Source organism: Piliocolobus tephrosceles, chromosome X, assembly GCF_002776525.5.
Source record: "Piliocolobus tephrosceles isolate RC106 chromosome X, ASM277652v3, whole genome shotgun sequence".
Lineage (NCBI taxonomy): Eukaryota > Metazoa > Chordata > Mammalia > Primates > Cercopithecidae > Piliocolobus > Piliocolobus tephrosceles.
The window spans coordinates 75,399,922-75,427,086 of NC_045455.1; the positions used below are offsets into that span (position 1 = coordinate 75,399,922).

Below are 27,165 nucleotides of genomic sequence, written 5' to 3' on the forward strand. Positions count from 1 at the left end.
TCTGGGCGACAGAGCAAGACTCTGTCAAAAGAAAAAAAAACCAAGCAGAATAGTCTCACTTCTGCAGACTTACAGCATTGATCATGGTGTTCCTAGAAGTGAAATAGATAGGAAGCCTACTACTTGATCTGTATAAGAGAAAATTTCTAGGTCAAGTAAGCAGAAGTCTATCCTGAACCATAAAAACCGAGAATCACAGCTGCTCAACCAGTTTCCAGACTTGAGCCAATTTCCAGACCCAAAATACCTTGAGTGAAGGGGAGTGTGTAATCCCCTTGAGGAGACACACCAGGATACTGCCAAAACTTTTCCCCAGCCTCCCCAAAGGGATGTATAGCCTTTTAATGTGGTAACTATACTTTGGAGAAAAGAAAGTAATCAGAACTTTTGAGGACTTCTAGTCACTGTCTGTAAGCCAACACTAATTCTAGGACATTCACAAATGTCACTGTGATCTACTAGTCAGGATAGGGGCTTGTGTGGAGGTCGGGTGATCAATGAGTTTTAGCTCATGCCCATCTCACAGTGGGCCCAGTGTGAGAATAACCAATCCTGTGGTTATTTTCCCAGTTCCAGAATGCAAAATTGGAATAGACATACTCAGCAGTTGGTAGAATCCCCACACTGGTTCCCTGACCTATGGAGCAAAGGCTATTACGGTGGGAAAGACCAAGCGGAAGCCACCAGAACTGCCTCTAGGAAAATAGCAAACTAAAAGCAATACTGCAGTTCTGGAGGGATTGTGGAGATTAGTACTACCACCAAGGACCTGAAAAATGCAGGGGTGGTGATTTCCGCCACATCCCCATTTAGCTCCCCTGTTTGGCCTGTACAGAAGACAGGTGGATCCTGGAGAAATGATGGATTATTGAAAGCTTAAACAGGCAGTGAATCCAACGGCAGCTGCTATACCAGATGTGGTTTCATCACTTGAGCAAATTAACATATTCCCTGGTACCTGGTATACAGCTGTTGATGTGGCAAATGCCTTTTTCTCCATCCCTGTCAGTAAAAGCCACCAGAAGCAGTTTGTTTTCATCTGGCAAGGCCACAATACACCTTCATTGTCCTCCGTTAGGGTATATCAGCTCTCTAGCCCTGTGTCACAGTTTATCTCATAGGGAGCTTGACAGCCTTTCTCTTCCACAAGATTCAGACTGATCCAGGAAAGCCAATGGCATAGTTCCAGTTACGACTGATACCTCTCGACAGCTAAATGTTATCAACACTGTACTAAATGTTCTGCATGTATTTATCTCGGTTATGCCTCACAAAAACCCTTGGAGAGTAAAATTTCAAGGCTATGTTGTGTGTCTGCATATGTCTTGAGGCACTACTCATATACTCTTCAGTGTGATGTTTCCCCCTTCAGGTGTGCAGTGCTGTAGCCCTAGTTATATACTATTATTATTTACACATACGGAAACCAAAGCATGGAACTAACTTGCCTGTGGGCAGACAGCTAGGAAGAAGAGACGCTTGAATTTTGAACTCAGGTAGCCTAAGACTGGCTGTTTCAATCTATACCAAATAAGTCACAGTCTTCTCTTATAATATTCAAGTATTTGCACATGACATGAAGTAAAGGGGATGGAGGAGTAATTTTAAAGTACAGTGTGAATGTGAGATGGGGAATTTAAATTTGTTGTGGCGTCACTCTGTTTTAGTTCCTGGATAATCTTTCATAGTATGTCCATCCTACCACGCTGAATATGAATGTTAAACAATTTGATTTTTCATATCATCTGTCCCCTAAATGCATGTCAGCTTCTTTATTTGGTATGAAGATTATTATCCAGTAATATGTTTTATTGCTAGAGGAAGATCAGCTATGATGGACTTACCTAAGAGACAGTATGCCAGTCTCTTATAAGACACCTTCCTAAGGCATTTTCAAGGGTAATCTAAAACTATACTTAATTTTTGTCTAACATGCTGACTTTAGAAACCAAATGGGTTAGGGTTACTATATCTTCATTAGAAATGCATTAGGAAGATGGCAACTGCAGTAGCAGCATAGTTTTCATTCTCTCTGAATCCCCATGCAAAAACACATATAGCAACTAGATAGCAAAACCAAAAACCCATGGATAGCATTGACAGCATTCAGTTGCAGGGTATACCCACAAAACCCTAACACAAACCACCAATTGCCATAGAACCTGCATGGTCTAAGCATCTGTGCAGGAGGAAGAAGGAAGCAATGGGGTGGCATCTGCCAGATCTGAAAACTGGAGAACCCCCTCGTAACTCATGGTTATTCTCTGGAATTTGGGAGCCAGTTATGAACATGAGCTGGAGCTGGGAGGAGTTTTACGCTCTCCAATAATGAGTGAGGGTTCAGACTTTAGGTAAGGAGATTGAAAGAGGCCAGAGCAGTATAGCCCCCCTGACCTCTCAAAACAGATCCACTAGGGCGCCCTTCCAAAACAGGCCCCCACACTGAGGAAGGACTGCTGGGAGGAGACTCAAAGTTGAGCAGGACAGGGATAAAGAGGGAGGAAGGGAAAAGAAGATCTAATCCAATGTCAGGGAGAACAACCAGGAAGTCCCAGAAAGCAGGCTGCTGTTTACTTGAACATTACACAAAGTCACAGAAAAGAGAGCTCTGTGAAGTTAGAAGAGCCTTCCTGGACTCATTCTAAAACATATGGAAAAGTAATCTCACATGAAAATAAACCATAGAAAAGTATTAAGGTCAAATTCCATACAAAGTTTTATGAGAAACAAGAGAATAAGGAGTAGAATAATACCCCTACAGACAATGAAAGCACATTAGAAAGATATGACTACAAAATAGGTCAAAACTACAATCTACTATTTCAAAATAAGAGGCTGAGCACGGTGGCTCACACCTATATTCCCCAGCAATTTGGGAGGCCAAGGTGGGAGGATCGCTTGAGCCCAGGAGTTTGAGACCAGCCTAGGTCCCACATGGTGAGATCTTGTCTCTACAAAAAATTTTAAAAATTAGCTGAGCATGGTGGCACACATCTGTAGTCCCAGCTGCTCCAGTGGCTGAGGTGGGATGGCTTGAGCCCAGGAGGTCAACACTGAAGTGAGCCAAGATTGTGCCACTGCACTACAGCCCAGACAACAGAGTGAGACCATGTCTTCAAAAAAAAAAAAAAAAAAGCAATATGAAGTGTCAAAGAATCTGGTAAATCAGGAGTAGAAATGAAATGACAGACTCAGGAAATAATGAGAAAGCAAAGAAAAATCATTTTAGATATGAATAAATTAGAAGAAACATTTGAGCACATAAACAGAACATTTAATGCCTTAAGAAAGTAGTAGTCAAAAAGGAAAATTTATTTTTGAAATCAAGAAGAAATGAAGACAGATAATAAAGGAGTGAAGAAAAATGACAAACATTGTTGACAGGCAAAAAGATTGATTAGAGGATAAAAGTCAGAGCAGATACTATATTAGTTATTTATTGCTGTGTAACAAATTACCCAAAGCTTAGCAACTTCAAAGCAACAAACATTTTTTATCTCACAATTTATAAGGGTCAGGAATCAGCTGCTTTTTTGAGTGGCACAGGGTCTCTCATGAGGTTGCAGTTGAGCTGTTGGGTGGGGTTCTTGTCATCTCAACACAAGACTGGGGCTTCAGGGCCTGCTTCTAATCTCACTCACGTGGTTGTAAGCAGATACCAGCTTTTCGCCATGAGGGCCTCTCCATAGGGCTATTTCCGACTTAGCAACCTGTTTCTCCCAAGTGAGTGATGCAAGATGGAGGCCCTGGTTCTTTGTAATCTAACCTCAGAAGGTGACTTAGTATCACCTCTGCCATACCATATGCTGTTGATCATACAGACCAGCTGGGAGGGAACTGTAAGGGTATGAATACCAGCAGGCAGGGATCCTGGGGGGCCACCCTTGAGGCTGCCTATGATAAATACATCTATATTTCCAGAGAACTCTTCTGGAATAGAAATAAAAGATTTGAGGCCGGGCACAGTGGCTCAAGCCTGTAATCCCAGCACTTTGGGAGGCCGAGACAGGCGGATCACGAGGTCAGGAGATCGAGACCATTCTGGCTAACATGGTGAAACCCCGTCTCTACTAAAAAATACAAAAAACTAGCCGGGCGAGGTGGCGGGTACCTGTAGTCCCAGCTACTCAGGAGGCTGAGGCAGGAGAATGGCGTAAACCCGGGAGGCGGAGCTTGCAGTGAGCTGAGATCCGGCCATTGCACTCCAGCCTGGGCGACAGAGCGAGACTCCGTCTCAAAAAAAAAAAAAAAAAGAAAAGAAAAGATTTGAAACCATGTGCACATCTGAAAATATCCTGCTAGAACGACCAACACTAAGCCATAGGCTAATAAAATGTTTGGACTTACAAAAAAGGGAAAAGATCCATTAGACATGTAGAAACAAAGACCCTGAGACTTATAAGGGAAGGATTAGATTTCCTTCAGACTTTTCGGTAACAGCACTTTGTGCCAGAGAGAGATAGAGTTCACTGAAAGAAAGAAAGAAAGTTGAGTTAAGGATTTTATAATCAGCAAAACTGACTTATAAATGTGAAGGGAGCAAATTGTTATCATTATGCAAGAATTCAGGAAATACTCTTCCCATGGTCCCTTTCTGTGGAATCTACTAGAAACAAGCTTCAGACAACTAAAATGAGAGACAGCAAAATAAGGAGTGGGGGTGAGCATGAAATATTCAGTTAGATGAAGAACTGGGACTAATTGAGGGCTAAGGAGAATGAATTTGTTACATAAGGACTGTATGATCTGACAGTGTAGATATAGTACAATCATTTGAAAAATGGGAGGCAAATGGCAAGAGCATATGCAAAAAGGTTTTAATGTTTGTAGTAATTGTATTAGTAGAACTAGTATTAGTATTCTGAGACTGTTAGGTGTGTAGTGTAATATAAAAACAGATGAGTAATTGTGGGATATTTTAATTCTAATGCCCTCTCTTTGAGAACCAAGATTCTTGGTGTGGGAAGAAACACAATAAAAGTGTAATAGAAAAGAGGTTGAATTTAACTTGGAAGTGTCAGTTGTAAAAACTCTGAAAGGTCTGAGATTTTACCCTACTTGCACACTAACAAGTTAGCCTGCTGCTGTTTCATGGGTCAGCAGTGAAGGACAGTTTATTACTCAGGGTTATTGCAATAGCCAGAGTATCAGCATTTTTGTGCCAGTTCCCTGAGCCCAGAGTCCCACAGGGCAACAACTAAGAAGACCAGATGATACCTGCGCACATGGTAGGTTGCATTATAGGAGAAGAGCACTGAACTTAAGGAAATTGAGTCTTTTTTTCTTTTTTTTTTTGAGCTGGGGTCTCACACTGTCTCCCAGGCTGGAGGGCAGTGGCATCATCACAGCTCGCTGCAGCCTCAACTGGGCTCAAGCCATCTTCCCACGTCAGCCTCCCATGTAGCTGGGACTACAGGCACGTGCCACTACGCCTGGCTAATTTTTTTATTTTTATTTTTTTAAAATTTTATTTATTTATTTTGAGATGGAGTCTCGCTCTGTCACCCAGGCTGGAATGCAGTGGCACGATCTCAGCTCACTGCAACCTCCGCCTCTCAGGTTCAAGCGATTCTTCTGCCTCAGCATCCCGAGTAGCTGGGACTACAGGTGCACGCCACCACGCCCAGCTAATTATTGTATTTTTAGTAGAGACGGGGTTTCATCGGGGTTTCATCCTATTGGTCAGGCTGGTCTTGAACTCCTGACCTCCTGATCCGCCCATCTCGGCCTCCCAAAGTGCTGGGACTACAGGCATGAGCCACAGCGCCGGCCATAATTTTTGTATTTATTGTAGAGATGAAGTTTGACTGTGTTACCCAGGATGGTCTTGAACACCTGGGCTCCCGCTGCCTGCCCACCTCAGCTTTGCAAAGTGCCGTGAACCACTGTGCCCAGCCATTTTTTTAATAGGCAGTAGGCATGCCTGCACATTGCTCTAGAAAGTGACACTATCTCTGTCTTCCAAGGCTGTGGAAACCTATGCTTTGCTTGGGAGGGACACATTATTTCCAAGGCTGTTCACTGCACAAACCACCTTTAAAAGATACTTTAGAGGGAAATAGCCAGCAATGCTTCATTTGTAAGATGTGCAAGAACACAAGAGACCCATGGAAAATTGTGTCTCAACATCACATGAATTCATGAGGTTATTTCCTATCTCTGGCCCCTGAAAAGGCTTAGAAATAATAACCAAATCCAGTAGTAGTGGACAAACCTAGCCTGGTTCTCTCAAACCAGGACTTCTTGGAGACATGGCTGATTCCAGGTCTAGGGCAAAAAATGTTCAAGATCATCCTGGCATATCTTGTTATGCCATACAAATGGGGCATGTCCCATATAAATGGGGCATGTCAAAAGAATTCAGAAGTTGATTTGAAGAGGCTCTATGGGCCAAAGATGGGACTAGTTGAGCTTTAATAATAACTGTACTTGGTTTAAACATGCTAGATGTGTTTCAATCCTTGAGTTCATAATGATAATTTAAACTTTTAATTGGTCATCTTCAGAGGATTAAAATGAACCAGTTCAGTGTATTACAAAAAAAAAAAAAAATGTTGGTATATTGGTAGAACTGGTAAAAGGGACAGAATCAAACATTTATCTTGCTTTTCCTATGTAATTGTGTCACTAGGTAATCAAATGGTAGACAAGGAGAAGTGTCTCTTTATTTTAACTAATAAGTGAGAAAGAAATGATAGAATTAGACTGTCACCATTCAGTGTCAAAGGCTGTCAAGACTGTAAAAAGAGAGACATCCAGACACCGTACACCTCCTTTAGTCTTGCCAAGGGGCTCGAACTGAGGTCTGATCCAGTGTCTGCATCCAGCTGCCTAATTGCTGCCAATACAGACGGCAGCAGAACAGGGTGACTTGCACCAAGAATATGCAATCCGCAAAAACAGACTGCTGGAAATTCTACAGGTCAGCAGCCCACGCCCAACAGATCATTTGGAGGAAATGAAAGCAATGGATGATAAGCATGTGGACTAACAGACTAAACAGATACATCAAACATTTTTAAGTGGGCAGGACTAAACTGTAGTGCTTAGGGCTACACGTTTAGGTAATGAAATTATGGTAAAGAAAGGAATAAAAGTCAGGATAATGATTACTCTTAGGGAAGAGAGAGGATTATGACTGGAAATGGCATTTGGGAGGGCTTATGGAGTGACTAGCACAGTTCTTTTTCTTGACCCGAGTGGTGGACATTAAACCATATATTTGATTTGTGTGTTTTTCTGTCTTCATATATTATTGTATCATAAAAAAGATTTTTAAAAAAAATTAGGTAAGAACAAGTGGCCGGGCATGGTGGCTCACACCTGTAATCCCAGCACTTTGGGACCCTGACGTGGGCAGATCATGAGGTCAGGAGTTCAAGACCAAACTGGCCAACATAGTGAAACCCCGTCGCTACTAAAAATATGAAAAATTAGCCGGGCCTGGTGGCGGGCACCTGTAATCCTAGCCACTGAAGAGACCGAGGCAGGAGAATCGTTTGAGCACACAAGGCAGAGGTGGCAGCGAGCCGAGATTGAGCCATTGCACACCGGCCCTGGCGACAGTGCAAGACTCTGTCTAAAAAAAAAAAAAAAACAAAAAAAAACAAGCTAGCCTAGGTGTTAAGATTCTTTTGTGATACTCTTCCCACTCCACAGATAAACAAGAGCTGACTTTCAATAAATTCTTGAAAACTTGGGAGGATCTGTGGAGTTATTCAACATTATGAAATTATTCTACTATTGAGCATTTTTTAATATATGATACCATATTAGCCTAAGAATACACAGGGTAGTTCAATGCAGAAAACATCCCAGTATTATTTTTTGTTCAAATAGTATTTTTCCCTTATTATAAAAAGAAAACTTGTTCATTATAGAAAATTTGGAAATAAGAAAATATATTATTCTATTCCCCAGACATAACCAAATAATATTTTGGTATGTTTCCTGTTGTTGCATCACTAGCTCCTATAATTAATTAATTAATTAAATTTTGGTATGTTTCCTTTTATATTTTAATATATATACATTGGGAAACTGTAGTTTTGTTTATACTTTATATCTTCTTTTCTTCTTCTTCAGAGGCCCTTGTTGTCCCATGCTTTATGTTCTCATCTCAGGCTCTGTACTCACATTCAGGCCTTCAATTAAGGACATTTAGGATCCTGATCTGTTTCAAAGGAGAATTCATTACTATTTCTGGACTGTTGTTCCCCTAGGTGGACTACATCATGCAGCTGCCCGAATTTCTGGTGACAGTGTCTATAAGCATTTGAAGTATGAGGGTGGGATTCACCGAGTTCAGCGTATCCCCGAGGTGGGCCTGTCCTCAAGGATGCAGCGCATTCACACAGGAACAATGTCGGTTATTGTCCTTCCTCAACCAGATGAGGTAACCTCAGCAGGAGGCATGGAAAACTCACTCCATGTCAACACGTATTGTGCTGGGAAGCCTTAGCTTCTAGGAAAATCTGTCTTTTTTTTTTTTTTTTTGAGATGGAGTCTCACTCTGTCGCCCAGGTTGGAGTGCAGTGGTATGATCTCAGCTCATTGCAACCTCCACCTCCCTTGTTCAAGCAATTTTCCTGCCTCAGCCTCCCGAGTAGCTGGGATTACATGCACATGCCACCATGCCTGGCTAATTTTTTTGTATTTTTAGTAGAGACAGGGTTTCACCATGTTGGCCAGACTGGTCTCGAACTCCTGACCTCAGGCAATCCTCCTGTCTTGGCCTCCCAAAGTGGTGGGATTACAGGTGTGAGCCACTGCTCCCAGCCGGAAATCTGTTCTTTTCATGGCTACAGATTGGACTTGATAGTCTCTAATGGGAAATCTTTAATTCTCCCCCAGGCAAAGTTGCCCCTCATCACTGACCAAGATGTTTTGTTTGCTTTTAAATAGAAGTCACTAATTTTCAAAAAATGTTTCATTTAATGTTGCTGCCTAAATTTTATCTTAAGAAAGAAAATGAATTCCGGAGATAATATTTCAAGGTCAGTGGTATAATATCAGTATACAGCCATCTGCTCTATATTTTTCTTTTCCCTAACCTTTTTTTTTTAAACATATAGAAAATTGAAAGGATACCATAATGAAATGTTATAACCTTCCCCTGAGGTTGGTTGTTTACATTTTCTCACATTTGCTTGATTCCTATGTATATGTATATACATTTACTTAAATGAACTGTAAAGGATACAGCAGACACCATGAGACCTTACCTTCCAAATCTTTCACATACATCTCCTAGGCATTCTCCTATATAAGTGCACTACCATTACCTAGGAAAACTAAGCATAATTGTGTGATATCGAATATCTAGTACATTTAACAGTTTCCCTAATCAGTCCCCAATTTTTTTATAGCTGTTTATTTATCTATTTTTGGAGGCAAGGTCTCACTGTGTTGCTCAGGCTGAACTTGAACTCCTGGGTTCAAGGTGATCCTCCTGCCTTAACCTCCTGAGTAGCTAGGACTACAGGTGTGCCACTACACCTGCATATAGTGATTTTTTTTTTTTTTTTAAACCAGGATCCTGTCAAGTTTCACACGTTGCAATTAGTTGCTATATTTCTTTAAGTTTGGAACAGTCTCCCAACTTTTTATTATTATTATTTTTTAATGGTAATGACTTTTGGAAAAGTCTAGACCATTTGTCTTGAAGAATGTCCCACATTCTGGATTCCTCTGACTGTTCCTCGTGGTACTCTTTAACTTGTTCCTTTATCCTCTGTATTATGTTGAAAGTTATATCTAATGTTCCATTCCGTGCAGGTTACACATTTTGAGTGAGAATACTTCATAGGTGTAGTTATAGGCAATTTGCCTCTTATCAGAAGACACATAATGCTAGATTGTCTCACTTTTAGTGTGCCTTAGTTTTAGTAGTTAGTGAACATGGTGACCACAGAAATATCTCCATTGTAAAAGTGTATTTCTCCCTTTGCAATTACTAAGTAATTTCTAGGGTACATATATCCTGTTCCCAACTACCTTTCATCCATAGTTTTAACATCCATTGGTGATCCTTGCCTGAATCAGTTCTTTACTTTGGGGTTGCAAGATGATGATTTTCTAATTCTGTCATTCCTTCCATATTTATTAACTGGCATTCTTCTGTAAAGAACTTTCCTCCCTACTACCTTTTCACCTTCTAGCCCACACTTTCTTGTGTTCTTTTTCTAGTGTATGATTTCATTATAAACTCATATATCAAGTTTCACATATTAACCTCATTATAGACTCATGGATTCATGTTTTAATTCACTTATTTATAGTTACTATTCTTCTTTATGTTCAAATAGTCCCAGATTTGGTCTATAGTAGCCTTTTAGGGTACCCCTTTTGTCCTTTTGAAATGATACCATCATTTGAGTGCATCTATACTTTTGGACACACTTAGATTCCCAGGCCCATTTTGTACTATCCTGCCTCATACTTAAGTCAGCCTGGTTCATTTTAGTGGGGAATGTATCTGGAAATCAAGATCTAGATAGTAGGTCTGTTCATTGTCATTAGTGTTGTTACTTCTAGACTCGTTCAGTGGATATAGCTAGGAAATACATGTTTTGAAATCACAGTTTCATATTATTACTACCAATTCAAATTTAACATTACAGAAATTTTTTTCACCCCTCAACTTCTTGCATTTTGTATTTACATCTCTCCATTATACAAAAAATCTTGTTTCATAATCATTTTAATATGTTTATTTGGTTTATTATATACTATATATAAAATAGTTTCAAAATTACAACATCAACGTTACTAATAGTAAACTACTGAGTAAGTTTAAGATTTTTTCCCTTAGAATATATTCTACCAAGAATGTATAGTCAGGCTGGGTGTGGTGGCTCACGCCTGTAATCCCAGCACTTTGGGAGGCCGAGGCAGACAGGATCATTTGAGGTCAGGAGTTCGAGACCAGCCTGGCCAACATGGTGAAACCCTGTCTCTACTAAAAATACAAAAAAATTAGCCAGGCGTGGTGCCGTGTGCCTATAGTCCCAGCTACTCAGGAGACTGAGGCAGGAGAATTGCTTGAGCCTGTAAGGTGGAGATTGCAATGAGCTGAGATCACGCCATTGTGCTCCAGCCTGGGCGACAGAGTGAGACTCTGTTTCGAAAAAAAAAGAATGCATAGTCAGAGCACTATGCTCAGAGACCATCTGAAATAATTTTTTTCTGTGTGGTTATGTTATTATGATAAATATTTTGGTTCATTTATTTCTATTTTTATTTAATTTTAGGCTTTGATTTTTCTTTTCTCTTTTACTTAATTTTATTTTCATATATTAAACATTTACATGGTTAAAAAATCAAAACCATAGAGTTGTCTTGCTTCCATCCTTATTTCTTCTGCCCCATTCCCACTTACCTTGTTTTTATTTTCATTTTTTTTTTTTTTTTTTTGAGACGGATTCTCACCCGGTCACCCAGGCTAGAGTGCAGTGGCCCTATCTTGGCTTACTGCAACCTCTACCTCCCAGGCTCAAGTGATTTTCCCACCTTAGCCTTTTGAGTAGCTGGGACTATACAGGTGTGTGCCACAATGCCCGGCTAATTTTTATATTTTTTGTAGAGACAAGGTTTTGCCATGTTGCTCAGGTTGGTCTTGAACCTCCTGAGCTCAAGTGATCTGCTTGCCTTGGCCTCCCAAAGTGCTGAGATTACAGGCGTGAGCCACAGTGCTGGGCCCTGTTTTCATATTCTTGAAAATTAAACTCATTTAGTGGCATCTCACTATTCTAAAAGTACAAGGTTATGTTCTCTTAACTGACATTTAAAATGCTCTATCTGCCCTAAGTCACCATTTCTGTATCCAGAATTTCCCAAAAGTCATTAGATCATTTCTGTAACATTTGGGAGAATGTGGCATATGATATCCACACATTTTCTATGTAACTACTTAATACACTATAGCCACATGAAATGGCAAGTCACTCTTACCTCTTCAGTACTTATTGAAGTCTTAAGGCAGCCAACTCTAACATATATTAACAAAAGCCATATAATCTTTTTCTTCACTGTGTTGCAGTCACTTGAGAGGAAACATACAAAAGAATAATTAGCTGAACAGTATCTTAGATTCCAGCCTTGACCCAGTTACTAGTTACTTTTCAAAGAGAAAAGTCACACTTGCTTTGTCATTCATCATAATAAATGATGAATGTGGAACAAAATGTTAGCTCTCCCCTTAAAAATAGCATATTTGTTGTAGGCTGGGTGCAGTGGCTCATGCCTGTAATCCAGCACTTTAGGAGACCAAGGTGGATGTATCATGAGATCAGGAGTTCGAGACCAGCCTGGCCAACACGGTGAAATCCCATCTTTACTAAAAATACAAACAGTGGCGGGTAGTGATGGCACATGCCTATAATCCCAGCTACTCGGGAGGCTGAGGCAGGAGAATCTCTTGAACCTGGGAGTCAGAGGTTGCAGTGAATTCTGAGATCATGCCACTGCACTCCAGCCTGGGCAACAAAGCAAGACTATCTCAAAAAAAAAACAAAACAAAACAAAACAAAACAAAACGTATTTGTTAACTATTTGTGTGTGTGTGTGTGTGTGTCTGTGTCTGTGTCCGTGTCTGTGTCCGTGTCTGTGTATAAGTTTCCAAAGGCTGCTGTAACAAATTACCACAAACTTAGTGGCTTCGAATAGCAGTAACTTACTATTTCACAGTTCTAGCAGCCAGAGGTCCAAAATCAAGGTGTCAGCAGAGTCACGCCTCTCGGAAGGCTCTGGGGAGACTCCGCCCTTGCATCTTCCAGCTTCTGGTTGCTCCAGGTGTTCCCTGGCTTGAAACTATACCACCTTCAAATTCACATGGTCTTCCTCCTTTACTGTCTCCTCTAGTTGTTTCTTATAAGGACTCTTGTCATTGGATTTAGGGCCTATTCTGATAATCCAGGATAATCTCATTTAACTCAATTACCTCTGCGAAGAACCTTTTTCCGAATAAGGTTCCATGAATTAGAACATTAACGTATCTTTTTGGGAGCCACCTTTCAATCCACTAATAAACACACACATACACCAATGTAGTTGATTTTCAGTATTCCCAGTAGTTATGTTCTGTAAAGTTGCAGCAAACACTAATTTAGTAGATATTGAACCACTTGGGAGTAATGGTTCAGTATTTGTTAAATCAGTGTTAGGAACAATGGTTCAATATTAACTAAATCCAGCTGAGCGTGGTGGCACACACCTGTGGTCCCAGCTACTCAGGAGGTTGAGGCAGGAAGATTGCTTAAGTCCAGGAGTTCAAGGTGGCAGTGAGCTATGATTGCACCATTGCACTCCAGCCCAGGCAACAGAGTGAGACCCTCTCTCAAAAAAAAAAAAAAAAAAAAATTAGCCAAATCCATAAACACACACAGATACACACACACACACTGAGCTCACATAGCTTATTAAATTCTAAAAATAACCCATCCTGGTAGATTCTCTATACTTTACAAAAGAGAAAACGAGGCCTAGGAGTGTCAAGTGACTTGCCTGATGCTGCTCCACTAACAGGTGCTAGAGTTCATATTCAAATCCAGTCCAACTGGCCCCAGAGCCAGAGCACTGCTCTGCCCTGCCCCCTACACCTCCATTCTCTGGTCATTCTGTAGGAGAGCTGCCACAAGAAGGCAGTGTTACCTTGTCCTACTTCAGCTGGCAATGGGCAAGTGTGGAGCAACTCATATTTTTCACTGCCCTATGCATGTCTGCAAATGACTGTGGAAGTGCCTTAGGTGTTGATTCAAGGATACAAATAAATTTTAGTGAGTAGGAAAATTTGCAAATAGACATTCTAACAATAATGAGAATCAACAATATATAGTATATATGTGTGTATTTTATATATTTTTGGGGGTTTCTTACATGTAACTTTGGGATGATGAATGATGAAACTTTTGATGGATTGAAAACTCAGTGATCTCATAACATCCTAAATCAGTGCTTAAAAATGGAATCCCAGGGCCAGGTGTGGTGGCTCATGTCTGTAACCTCAGCATTCAGGAAGTCCAAGGTGGGAGGATCGCTTGAGGCCAGGAGTTCAAGACCAGCCTGGGCAAATTAGCAAGACCCCATCTGTACAAGAAATTTTTAAAATTAACATGGCATGGTGGTGCGCACCTGTAGTCCTAGCTACTCAGGAGGCTGAGGCAGGAGGATCACTTAAGCCCAAGAGTTTGAGGTTACAGTGGGTTATGATTGTGCCACTATACTCCAGCCTAGGCAACAGAGAGCGATCCTGTCTCAAACAAACAAACAATAGCATCCTATTGGAATGGGCAGTTTATTGCTCTTTCTTTGGTATAAGTTACTTCTCTTAGTCTAAAGGCTATAACTTAAAACAGTATAGTTTATTTGAAAAATCTTGGAATCGATTTCATATTAAAGTATTCACGGAGTGTAGAATTATGCCATCCCTTCTATTCTAGGTGGATGTGAAATTGGACCCCAAGGATTTGCGAATAGATACATTTCGAGCCAAAGGAGCAGGAGGGCAGCATGTTAATACAACTGATAGTGCTGTCAGACTTGTCCACATCCCCACAGGTAAGCAAGCCCATTTTTCCATCTTACTCAGCATTTGGAAGGAAATAATCCTATGTGAGTGTCTGGTTCCTTGCATAGCTCTTTAAAAATGTCACTGGGGTTGTGGATAAGGATGGCTATTGTGTTCATGGTCCCCTTCTGTTTGGAAAGATTCCTTTCTGAAAAGATGCGGACAGTGAGCAGACCTGTTCAGGGAAGCTTCCCAGGTATGCTGGACAGGAGTGAGCAACCAGAGGTGCCCCAGCCTAAATACAAACGAAACACAGAAGCAGCCTTGGACAGGCCACTGCCGTGGATCTTATGTCACCTTGTAGCATGATGGCTAACTCCATTAGGCTTTGCTGCACTGATGCTTTTATTTTGAATATTGATAATTTTGGTATACTCTGAGGTAATTTTGCGGTCTGTAATGTGATTTTAAATATTCCTACCATTTTTCAAAATAAAAATGTTTAACTTCTTAATTTTTTAAAATTAATTTTTACATTTCATGTATATGGTTTTAGAAGTCTCATGGCAAAGTCCTATAACAAAAAAACCAACAGCTGTCTGAACTTGTTCCCACCCTCTTCCTACTTCCTCTACCTTCAGTTCCCATTTCTTAAAGATAACCACTTTAGATTCTTTTAGCTCACTTCTCTAGCGGCAAAATCCAAATAAGCCTCTTTTAGCTATTTCTTCTGGTAATTACCTCAGTATTCCTAAATAATAGGCAAATAGTGCTCTTCTGACCAACTATAAAGGTTATATATTTACGCCTTAATGTTGTAGATGAGAATTTTGCCCTTCCTGTATACCTTTTCCTCTTCAATATTTGTCTTTTGGCAAAATTAATTTTCACTGTGTTCATATAATGAATAGATAGTGTTTGACGCTGAGCCCATTAGTATATAGTCCTATGATTTCATTTCCTAGAGTTAATAATTACCTCATTGATTTTTCATTTGCCTACTTTTCTTTGACTCTCAGTCTGCCTGCATCTTCCAAAAGCTGTGTAAAATGAAGTCACTCTGGCGCTCTCTGGAGACTCCCTGACAGAGCACCCCATCATCTTGCGCCAGTGTGGACAAGCTGCTCCCCAGGACATTCCACAGGGGTTGTCCTGGTCATCAGCAGGTGGGGAGTTCCTTTCACCTCTATTCTGTGTTGGATCCTCCCATTTCTTGGGTTCCATAGTGTCTTTTTCTCTTTGTTACTCTGTCATTTTAACAAAGCTCATCTTTAAGTGGCTTCCTGAGGAAAGATTTGTGACATGTAAGTATTTCAAGGCTTTGGAGATCTGAAAATAGCTTTATTCTAACTTTACACTTCATTGATCATTTCTTGGAAATAACTTCCCCTTAGAGCACTGAAAATCTTTTTCATTCCTTGTATTTGTTGCTTTCAGTTTAGAGACTCATGCCTTTCAGCTCTGAAATACTTTCTTCAATAATTTCTTGCATAACATTTTCTTTATTCTTCCTGGGATTTCTATTAGTTAGATGTTAGACCTCTTGAATTTTTTTTTCCCCTCATATTGTCTGTCACTTTGTTTTTTAGTTATTTTTCCTACCCTTTTTCTGATTTTAAAAAATTTATTTTTTTTAACTTTTGGGAGCTCTTTCTTGTTCTCAGAATTGTTTTCTCATAGCATCCTTTTCTTATTTGTTGATACTTTTCTTTTCTTTTATTGCTCAAGGATATTAATTTTAGTTTCCCTGATGTTCCCTTCTGCTTTCTGCAGTGTCTGTGTTTCTTCTGAGTTTATTTTTGTTTCATGCTTGCTTTACTTTTCTTTTTTTCTTTTTGAGACAAGGCCTTGGTCTGTTGCCCAGGCTGGAGTACAGTAGTGTGATCACAGCTTACTGCAGCTGTGACTTTCCCAGGCTCAGGTGACCCTCCCACGTCAGCACCACCCCCCCGCCCTCTGTTCCTGGTAGCTGGAACTACAGGCACTTGCCTGGCTAATTCTTGATTTTTTTTTTTTTTTTTTTTTTTTGGTAGACACTGGGTTTCTCCACATTTCTCAAGCTGGTCTCCAACTCCTCGGCTCAAGTGATCTGCCTGCCTCAGCATCCCAAAGTGTTGGGATAACAGACATGAGCCACTATGCTCGGCCCATTCTTACTTTCATGTTGGAAATTTCTAGGAATTCTTGTCTGTCTGTACATATTTAAGAGTCAGGTTCTAAAGCTCTGAGTGCACTTATCCACATACCCACTAGTGAGTTCCACTGTAGATCAGTTAGAGTGTTAATCAGCTTTTTTATTAGAGACCTTTTCTCTTGCGAGTTTGTTTTCTCCTGAGAAGGATCTTCCAGGATACAGCTGAGAGTAAGGTCAAGGTCTCACCGTTCAATAGCAGTCGTTTACTTAATCCTCTTGTCTTCCAGCCCATGTTCACACTTGCCCTCCCTTGTAACTAGTCCCAGGTCTAGAATTTTCCTGATTTAATTATCCAGAAATATACCTCCTGCCTTCTGCAGATTGAGGAAGGAGACTTGAGGATCTATTTGTTATTATAGGCTTTCTGTATTTAGCCCTAGCTCCTCAAGCCTGACTTTTGAAATACCTGGTGCCTCTATTTCTGAGCCTTTCTGGCACTTAGCAGGGCAAATTGGCCAGTTTCTGGTCAGCATGTCCCTCTACAGGGAATTAAGTGTCACCTTCCTTCCAGCTGCTAAGTCATTTACCATTCTTTCATCCACTTTTTGTCTTTAATAGATCATGTTTGGGGATTATATACTTTTATTTCAGATGGAGTTTGTGTTTCTGTGTCTTGTTCTTGTTGTAGTGTGATTTAAAAAAAAGGCGGGGGGGTGGTGGTCAGGCACAGTGGCTCATGCCTGTAATCCCAGCACTTTGGGAGGCTGAGGCAGGTGGATCCCCTGAGGTCAGGAGTTCGAGACCAGCCTGGCCAAAATGGTGAAACCCCGTCTCTACTAAAAATACAAAAACATCAGCCAGGCGTAGTAGTGTATGCCTATAGTCCCAGGTACTGGGGAGGCTGAGGCAGGAGAATCAGTTGAACCCAGGAAGCAGAGGTTGCAGTGAGCTGAGATTGTGCCATCGCACTTCAGCCTGGCCAACAGGAGCGAAACTCCATCAAAAAAAAAAAACAGAAACCATCTTGAAGTTAGACGTCATTATGATTGCTCGTATTGTTTGTTATATGAAAAGCTAAAACAACCTAAATATCCAACAATGGGATAATTTCATACTTTCTCTTAAGTTTCCTTTATTGAAAAGGAATTCCATAGAAAACTGTTAAAAAAAAAAAAAAAAAAAAAAAAAAGGCTGGGCACAGTGGCTAACGCCTGTAATCCCAGCACTTTGGGAGGCCAAGGCAGGTGGATCACCTAAAGTTGGGAGTTCGAGACCAGCCTGACCAACATGAAAAAACCCCGTCTGTACTAAAAATACAAAATTAGCTGGGTGTGGTGGCGCATGCTTGTAATCCCAACTACTCGGGAGGCTGAAGCAGGAGAATCGCTTGAACCCGGGATGTGGAGGTTGCGGTGAACTGAAATCACACCATTGCACTCCAGCCTGGGCAACAAGAGTGAAACTCCGTCTCAAAGAAAAAAAGAAAATAATATACGCATGAGCAAAAGAACATAAAACATCTGTAATAATAACCCAGTAACCATTGTTGGCATATATCTTTGGTATACATCCTTTCAAATTATTTTCTGTACGTATAAAAATATGCCATTTTTTTCCCAAAAAATGAGGTTATACTTTTTTTTTTTCCTAGACGGAGTCTAGCTCTGTCACTCAGGCTGGCATGCAGTGGCCAGTGAACCTTGGTTCACTGCAACCTCTGCCTTCAGTGTTCAAGCTATTCTCCTGCATCAGCCTCCCAGGTAGCTGGGACTACAGGTGTGCACCACCACACCTGGCTAATTTTTGTATTTTTAGTAGAGACGTAGTTTCGTCATGTTGGCCAGGCTGGTCTCAAACTCCTGACCTCAAGTGATCCGCCCACCTCCTCCTCCCGAAGTGCCAGGATTACAGGCATGAGCCACCATGTCCGTCCTGAGGTTATACTTTTTGTAACTTGCCATAATTTATTTCAACAATCCATAAATTGTTGGATACTTAATGTGTTTCACCTAAACCCTGTATTGTTGGATATCATTCTATATTATACATAGTCCTGATCAGTAATAATTAGCTTAAGATGAATTAAAAATTAAAATGGGTAAAAAATTGGGTAAAAGGTGATCAAAACTCTGACAAAATAAACCAGAATACTTTAAAACTTAAAGGTTATAAAACTACCCCTTGTAGTCATAAATTGCTGACTTTACAAAAAGTGACTTACAGAGAGTAGAACTGTGGTTATTAGAGACTAGGAAGGGTAAGGGGGAGGGGAGCATAGAGAGAGGTTGGGTAAGGGATACAGAATTACAGCTGGATAGAAGGAATTAGTTCTGGTGTTCTATAGCACTATAGCATGAATATGGTTAATAGTGATTTATTTATTGCATATTTTCAGAAAGCTAGAAGATTTTGAATGTTCACAACAAAGAAATGATAAATGAATTTTGAGGTGATGGATGTGCTAATTACCCTGATTTGATCATTCCACATTGTATCGAAATACCACTCTATATCCCATAAATATGTACAATTATTACATGTCAACTAACAATAAAAGGAAAAGAAAGTGACTTATCATTGTGCTGCCAGACTTACCTTGGGCCAGTTATCTTTTAACCACTTAGATCTGAGTCTTTGGTTTTAAAGAGGCCTGAAGTCCTGCCCCTCAGCCCTTCCCTTTAGGCAAGGAAGGCATGTCAAGACCTAACCCTTAGGAAGCCACGCAGTTATAACAAAGTGATTTCTTCAGCCTGCTTCTTCCATATTTTGAGGATTGCCATAGTTTCAGCATCTGCTTCAAGGAAAACTCAGCCTTTCTTCCATTTCTCCCATTCTTTCTTCCATCCCAAGACCTTAGACTAGGAACTGTCCCTGCTAGAATTCAAAGTGAGAACTATAGCTTCTATTCTTCTATTTTTCTCCATGCCCTGGACTCTGAAGAATCATATTTTTTTTTCTAACCACTGCTTCTATATGAGTCCATTTTCCACCATTGGAAGAGTTATTCATAGGGGTATGGTTAAATATTTATACAGGGGAATATTACCTTTCTTGGGAAAATTTATCCCAAGATAAGGGTGAAGATAAATGAATATTTTGTGCATTAAAGTGGGCTTTTTAGTTTATTACCAGTTGGCGAGTAAAAGATGGCCTCTGTAATTCTTTGTCTTCTCTTCTCTTCTTTTTTCTCTCTCTCTTCTCTCTTTCTCTCTTTCTTTCGACTGGGTTTTGCTGTTGCCCAGGCTAGAGTGCAGTGGCATGATCATAGCTCACTGTAACCTCGAACTCTTGGCTCAAGCCATCCTCCTACCTCAGCTCCCTGCGTAGCTGGGACTATAGGTGCAGTTACCACGCTGGCTAATTTTTTGTATTTTTAGTAGAGACGAAATCTTGCTGTGTTACCCAGGCTGGTCTCAGAACTTCTGGCCTCAAATAATCCACCCGCCTTTGCCTCCCAAAGTGCTGGGATTGCAGGTGTGAGCCACTGCGCCCAGCCCTCTTCTATTATTCAATATATCTTCCCTCCCTCTACATCTTCTGTTCTTAAGGGAGTACTCATTATTAAATACTCCTCTATAGAAAGTATATAATAAAATACATAATCAAGTGATTCCGTTAGTAATTACTGAGCTGGAAAGTAATAGTTTTGATCTAAAAGTTCTAACCTGAGTGAGTAGATAGGAATAATACAGGTGCTTAGGCAAAAATCAGTACAGATCAGCTGACAAGAAGAGGAATGTGGAGGAGAGCTCCTGAAAGCCTGGCCGTCTTAAAATGGAAATGTTCATATTCTTTGGGGTAATAGGAAAAGGATACGAGAGTCAGGGAAACTCCAGACAAATACCTGGAAGATGAGGGCCAGTCAGTGCCCCAGTCCAACCAGATGGCCGCAGTAAAGAGGTCAGGAAGTGATTAAACAGTAGAGGTGAAACCTCAGTGCCTTACTAAAAGTATTAGCAGGTAGTGACTGTAGCTTCTTTACACAGGGAGAAAACATAGTTCAGAGAATAGAATTTTATAGAAATTCTTTAAATCTCCAGCAAAATATTTACCACTGTATCGGTGCAGATAGGCCAAGCTAATGGGGCTTTTGGTTTTTAGTTTTTGTGATTCAGAAAGAAAACCCCTTTCTCCTCTAATGTACTGAGGAGCGGGATTAGACATGGACCTCAGAGTGGTAGCTACGAAGTTAAGAACAACACAGCCTCAAAAAGTGATCATTTCAGGTCAGGGCTGGATTTGGGCCAGTAACTGGACTACACAGTGGGCCAAACCCACCCAAATGCAGAAGCTGGCCAGCCAAAACTTGTGTGTGGTTAGATGTATTGATTAGCTGGACCCCAGAACTCAGACTATGCAGAACAAGTTAGAAATTTAGAACTTGGACAACTCAGAAACATTCACTATACATTCTTCTTTTTAAAGACTCTGAGTAGCATCTTTTCATTGGCTTTTTTCTATAAAGGTTTTTTGTTTTTGTTTTTTGGTTTTTGGTTTTTTTTTTTGACGGAGTCTCGCTCTATCACCAGGCTGGAGTGCAGTGGTGTAATCTCGGCTCACTGCAACCTCCGCCTCCCAGGTTCAAGCGATTCTCCTGCCTCAGCCTCCCAAGTAGCTGGGACTACAGGTGCCCGCCACCATGCCTGGCTAATTTTTTGTATTTTTAATAGAGATGGGATTTCACTATGTTAGTCAGGATGGTCTCCATCTCCTGACCTCATGATCCGCCCGTGTCGGCCTCCCAAAATGCTTGGATTACAGGTGTGAGCCATCGTGCCTGGCCATTATAAAGGTATTTTTAAAACCTCAGCTCTGTGTATATTTGTGACTGAAAGGGGAAGAGGCTAGTTCTTGAGTTGGACAGAGAATAGAGCAGCACAGTATACGGAGCAGCAGTAGTTTGCTGTTTGTTGAGCTGCAGAAATGCCTGGATGAGCTAGGAGGAAGAGGCCAAGCTCGGGGACTGCAAGGATAGGTAACCATCTGTAGATGCTGCTGCTTTCTGGGTGCCCATACGGAGTTCTCATTTACATATCAGAATCTAAAGAGCCAACTACAGCTATAATCATAATGCAGCTAGTTTCTGAAGTGTGCTAAACCTAAATTGTTTTTATCTTTTGTGATATTTTCCTGATTAACCTGTCTCATTTAACTGTTCCTTGGTTCTATCTTAATTTGGTGGAAGCTACAGTTTACCTTCTGATCCTTGTTATTTTTCAGGGCTAGTAGTAGAATGCCAACAAGAAAGATCACAGATAAAAAATAAAGAAATAGCTTTTCGTGTGTTGAGAGCTAGACTCTACCAGCAGATTATTGAGAAAGACAAGTGTCAGCAACAACGTGCTAGAAAACTGCAGGTAAGATTTACTTGGTGTAATAATTTAGTGACTGTTTAAAGAAAAGTCACTTTCTGTAGAGAATGTAGTGTTTGTTCTTGCTTAAATGGGAATGTTTTAGAGCATAGAGAAATGCGCTCCTCTGTAAATAAGCTGTAACTCAATGCAAATGAACGGATGGGTTATGGCTGAACTTGGGCGTACCAGTTTGCAAGTTAGTAAATGAAAGATGTATAAACTAAAAAGTATTTCCTAGTTGTTTCCCTCTTGTGTTTATATCATTACTGTCTTAAGAGGAAAATGGTTTAAAAGACAAAATAATTCTTTGAGAATTAAGAACGTTTTTGATTTTTAAAAATTAAAACCTATGCTTGTATTATAACTCTATGTGAGATCAAATACAAATCGCACTGCAAAAAACTGGGAACAGTGAATCCTACTGATGGAGACTAGGGATAAGAGGTAGAAAGGAAATTTATTTTTCATTATATATCGTTTGGTACTTTTTGAATTTTGTGCTATGTATGGTATAGTGTTACTTATTTAAATAGATAAATAGATGAATTCTAAGCAAAATGAATAAATGTCATTATTGTAAGTAAACCTAATATATAATTTAAATTCTTTTTTTTTTTTTTTGTGACGGAGTCTCGCTGTGTCGTCAGGCTGGAGTGCAGTGGCGTAATCTCAGCTCACTGCAACCTCTACCTCCCGGGTTCAAGCGATTCTCCTGCCTCATCCTCCTGAGTGGCTGGGATTACAGGCACATGCCACTACACCTGGCTATGCTACAGTAATTTAAATTTGGAAGATTTTGTGGCCTTTTAGGATAATGAATTGTCTAAACCTAAGCATTATACTTTTCATCTCGATGTGTCCTAGCTTTTTCACACTTTGGTGCTTCTGGCTTTCTTTACCTGCGTGCTAACTTGCAGGTAGTAAAAGTGACAGGATAAATAATATTAACACTGTTAGTGATAATCCCCAATTGTAGAGCATTATCAGTGTATGCACTAGCCGACAGGAATGCTCATTTACAAACCATAACTTATTTTTGTTTTTAACAAGCAAACAATATACCCTGAGTACACACCATTACTTCTTGGCAAATAAGTGAAAACATAAATACCATGAACTCTGCCACATTTGAATTTTAAAAAGACATTTGGATTTACGCTGTTTAACATTTTAGCACCAGAGGTTCCACCAAGTAATTTTTTTTTTTTTTTTTTTTTTTTTTTGAGACAGATTCTCTGTCTGTCACCCAGGCTAGAGTGCAGTGGCACGCTCTTGGCTCACTGCAACCTCTGCCTCCCGGGTTCAAGCGATTCTTGTGCCTCAGCTTCCTGAGTGGCTGGGGTTACAGCCACCATGCCTGGCTCATTTTTGTATTTTTTGTAGAGATGGGTTTTTGTCATGTTGATCAGGCTGGTGCCGAACTCCTGGCCTCATGTGATCTGCCCACTTGAGCCTCCTGAAGTGCTGGGATTACAGGTGTGAGCCACTGTGCCCAGCCCACAAAGTAATTTTCAAAATAGGGGTTCAAGATTGGCTTTATACAAATTGTTCATGTGTGTCTTCTTCAGTAGTCTGATTGATGAGCCAAAAAAGATGTCACTGCCTCTTGAATAACTTATCCACCTACCTGAAATGTTTTAATAGGGATTTCTAAGGCTTAGAAGTTTTTTTCTTCGATCAAGATATACACTTGGCTTTTATACAGAAGGCATTATGCCACATTCCCAATCCTGGGTCCACTGATCACCTAACAAGCTTTCATAGATGCCCAGGCCCCACCCCAGAAATTCTGATGTAACTGATTTGGAGTGAGGTCCTGGCCATTAATATGGTGCTTTGGGAGAGTGGTTTCCAAACTTGGCTGATTGTCAGAAGAGATGATCTGGGAATGTTTTCAAAATACATAATTCTGATCCATTATATCTGAGGTTGGGCTTAGGAATCCATAATTTTAAAAAATTCTTCTAATGGTCAGGAGTTTAGTTTCATATCGTTTGCCTTAGGGTTTAAGACAATAAGTTATAGAAATATCTTCTTTTATTTTAAAAAGCGAAAGCATTTGAGACAGGGTGTATATCGGGTGTTGGGGAGGTGGAGGAGATGAGCAAACCAGGAAGAATGCAAATAACTGTAGCATGAGACAAACTGTGGTGTGCCATGAAGAACATTCCAAGTACAATGGGTTTCAGAGGAAGAAGAGAACATATTTCAATTGCTGGGACCAGAAAGGCAGAAATGGTAGGAGAGTGTTAGGGAAGGGCATCCCTTGAGATGATGTTTTATAGCACAGATAAGAGAACACACATAATAATGACATAGTGTTACTGGTGGCATTATGGAGAGTCACATAATTTTCAGAAATAACATTGGGAAGATTGGCCATGTTACAAAGTACCTTGAATGCTGAGTTGAGTTGTGTCTGCTCAGTAGACAAGAAGGAACCAAAGAAAATTTATCAGAAAACTGTACTGTAGGAAGACTAAGCAGAGCAGCACAAAGTGAGCAGAAAAATGGGAGATGAATCAGGAGATGTTTGCAGAATTGTAGGTGAAAGTAATGAGTCCAGGAGTGGTAGTAGAAATGGAAAGGGCAGGATATAATAAGAGACCCATGAAACCAACTGGAAATGGGCAGCTGGAGAACGGGGTGAATTGAAGATGGTCTGTCCCCCCGTGTGCATCTGTATCAAAGCCTGGCATAGTAAACTGAAACCCACAAAATGTTTGATAAATTGCAGAATGTCAGAATTTTCTACTTGGATAAAAGGGAATACATGGTGCTGTCATTTATAGAAACCAGGAGGAGAAATTGATTGGAGTGGAAAGATGATTAATTTGATTTTAAGTATTTTGAGTTTGAAATATCAAAGAAACATTCCTTCTTATTCTATAACTGAGCTCTACAAACCTGTAGTGTTAAACATTAAGTTCTGCCCATTCTTGTTCTTTGTCATTTTGTATATATGACTTTTAGAAAATATCTAAATTGTTGAAATAGTAATTTGCCAAGTGCTTTTTCCATTGTAATGAAGACATTTGTAAAGGTAAAATATAAATTGCTTTTTGTTATGGCACAGGTGGGAACAAGAGCCCAGTCAGAGCGAATTCGGACATACAATTTCACCCAGGATAGAGTCAGTGACCACAGGATAGCATATGAAGTTCGTGATATTAAGGTAATACTACTGAGTATGCTTTGTGTACCTTTGATTTCAGAAGAAAACATAGTCAAATTCTAGAACCTATATGTAGATATTACCAAGTATATCTAAAATATTTCCAAGTAATTTAAATCATTAAGCCACCCAAACACTTTTACAAACACTTTTATTAGTTTGCTGGTTAAAAAAATAATGATCTTTATGCCATTTTGAAACAGTTATCTTTTCTAAATTCCAAATTCTTCATTATGCAATCACAATGTATGAACATATATTCAGTCTGCATATATACATGGGTATTGGTTTTCAATTGCCAGGTAACAAATTACCACAAATATAGCAACTTAAAGCAGTACCCATGATTAAAGTATCTCCTGATTTCTGTAGGTCAGAAATCCAGGAACAACTGAGCTTAGTTATCTTCTCAGGATCTCACAAGGCTGAAATCAAGGCATGGCCAGGCTCCATACTCTTCTGGAGCTTGGGGTCCTCTTCCAAGGTTACGTGGTTGCCAGCAGAATGCCATTGCCTTGGATTGTAGGACTGAAGTCCCCATTCCCTTGCTGGCAGGCAGCAGGAGGCTGCTTTTCAGTGCCTAAATACTGTTGGAAGTTGTTTCCCAGTGGCTCCCTCCAGAGACTCTCTCCCACTTTGAATTTCTTCTTGCAGGAATGACTCAGGCCTTTTTAAGGGCTCACCCGTTTAGGTCAAGCTGACCTAGATAATGTTCCTTTTGATTAACTCAAAGTCAACTGCTTCGTCACCTAGGCACTAGAATGATACTCTGTCATTTTCACAGGTCCTGTCTGCACTGAGAGGGAGTTATTCACAGTGTGTACACCAGGGGGCATCTTAGAATTCTGCCTACCACAATGTGTCTTCATTAGATTGAGGTGTTACAGTTAGGCTGTTGGGGAAAAGACTTGGTCAAGATTGTTCGAACATTAACCTGTTTAAATCGCATCTAGCAAAGACCACTGACATAAATATATAAATATATTAATGATGAAGCACAGGAAAATGTCTGTTTTGTTGCCACTGAAGGAGAACGTGAACTGGTCCCATAAAGGACTATGTGGCAAAGGCAGCAGACAGAAAGCTTTGATCTTTTTTCCTTGGTGCCATATGATACCTAAGGCTTCTTTCACTTGGCTCTGTCCCATTCTATACTCAAAATCAAAGTCCTAGTTTTACAAGGGAAATATACCTTGTAAAAAAGTTCTGTTTTTACAAGGTTACTATGTTTGTCAATTTCTGTATGTCTTACGCCACATCCTCCATCAGGATCCTCAGCAGGATAAGGCTATCTTACATAGGAACATAGTAGCCATGTTGAAAAGGAGGAAAATATTTGCTAATTTCCCTTTCCTCAGGAAACACACAGTATTAACCAAACATGTTTGGCCATATTGTTCTAATTACACCATGTTCTTTCAGTTGTTTTTCTGGTAGTGGTGACAATTTTTTCAGAGATAGCCACATTCTTATGACCAGTAATATCTTTTAGATGGGCCCATAGGTGCATAGTATAGTATTCGGTTGTGAAACAAAGGGAAGATAACTAACTGGCTTCTGTAGTTATAAAATATCTGACTTTGGCCTAAATAATGATATATCACTAACCAAACTAGCGTGCCAGACTCAGAAGTCAAAAGGAAAATAACACTGGTAAGGTCTAATAATCACTAACTAGTCTATTGGAAGGAAGGAAGACATTCCATAGTGGTGAAAGGAAGAAAGTTCGAAAACAGCATGAAAAAAGGTAGCTGTAGTAAAACATTAAAATCTGTGTGAAGGACAGTAAAGAGACTATAGACAGTAAAGAGTGAATAATTGGCCGGGCGCGGTGGCTCACGCCTGTAATCCCAGCACTTTGGGAGGCCGACGTGGGCAGATCACGAAGTCAGGAGATCGAGACCATCCTGGCTAACACGGTGAAACCCTATCTCTACTAAAAATAAAAATAAAAAAAAAATTAGCCAGGCATGGTGGCGGGCACCTGTAGTCCCAG

The 27,165-nt window shown here is 40.2% G+C and overlaps 1 protein-coding gene across 2 annotated transcripts in view; it reads left to right on the top strand.

Annotated features, from left to right (window-relative positions):
• Positions 1-27,165, top strand: part of MTRF1 (mitochondrial translation release factor 1) — a 48,179-nt gene that overhangs the window by 16,381 nt on the left and 4,633 nt on the right. For both annotated transcript variants that reach the window (XM_023208904.3, XM_023208905.3), the window contains 4 exons: positions 8,223-8,395; positions 14,439-14,556; positions 21,861-21,997; positions 25,071-25,169. In XM_023208904.3, the coding sequence (XP_023064672.2) occupies positions 8,223-8,395; positions 14,439-14,556; positions 21,861-21,997; positions 25,071-25,169 (527 nt within the window). The remainder of the gene's footprint in view (positions 1-8,222; positions 8,396-14,438; positions 14,557-21,860; positions 21,998-25,070; positions 25,170-27,165) is intronic.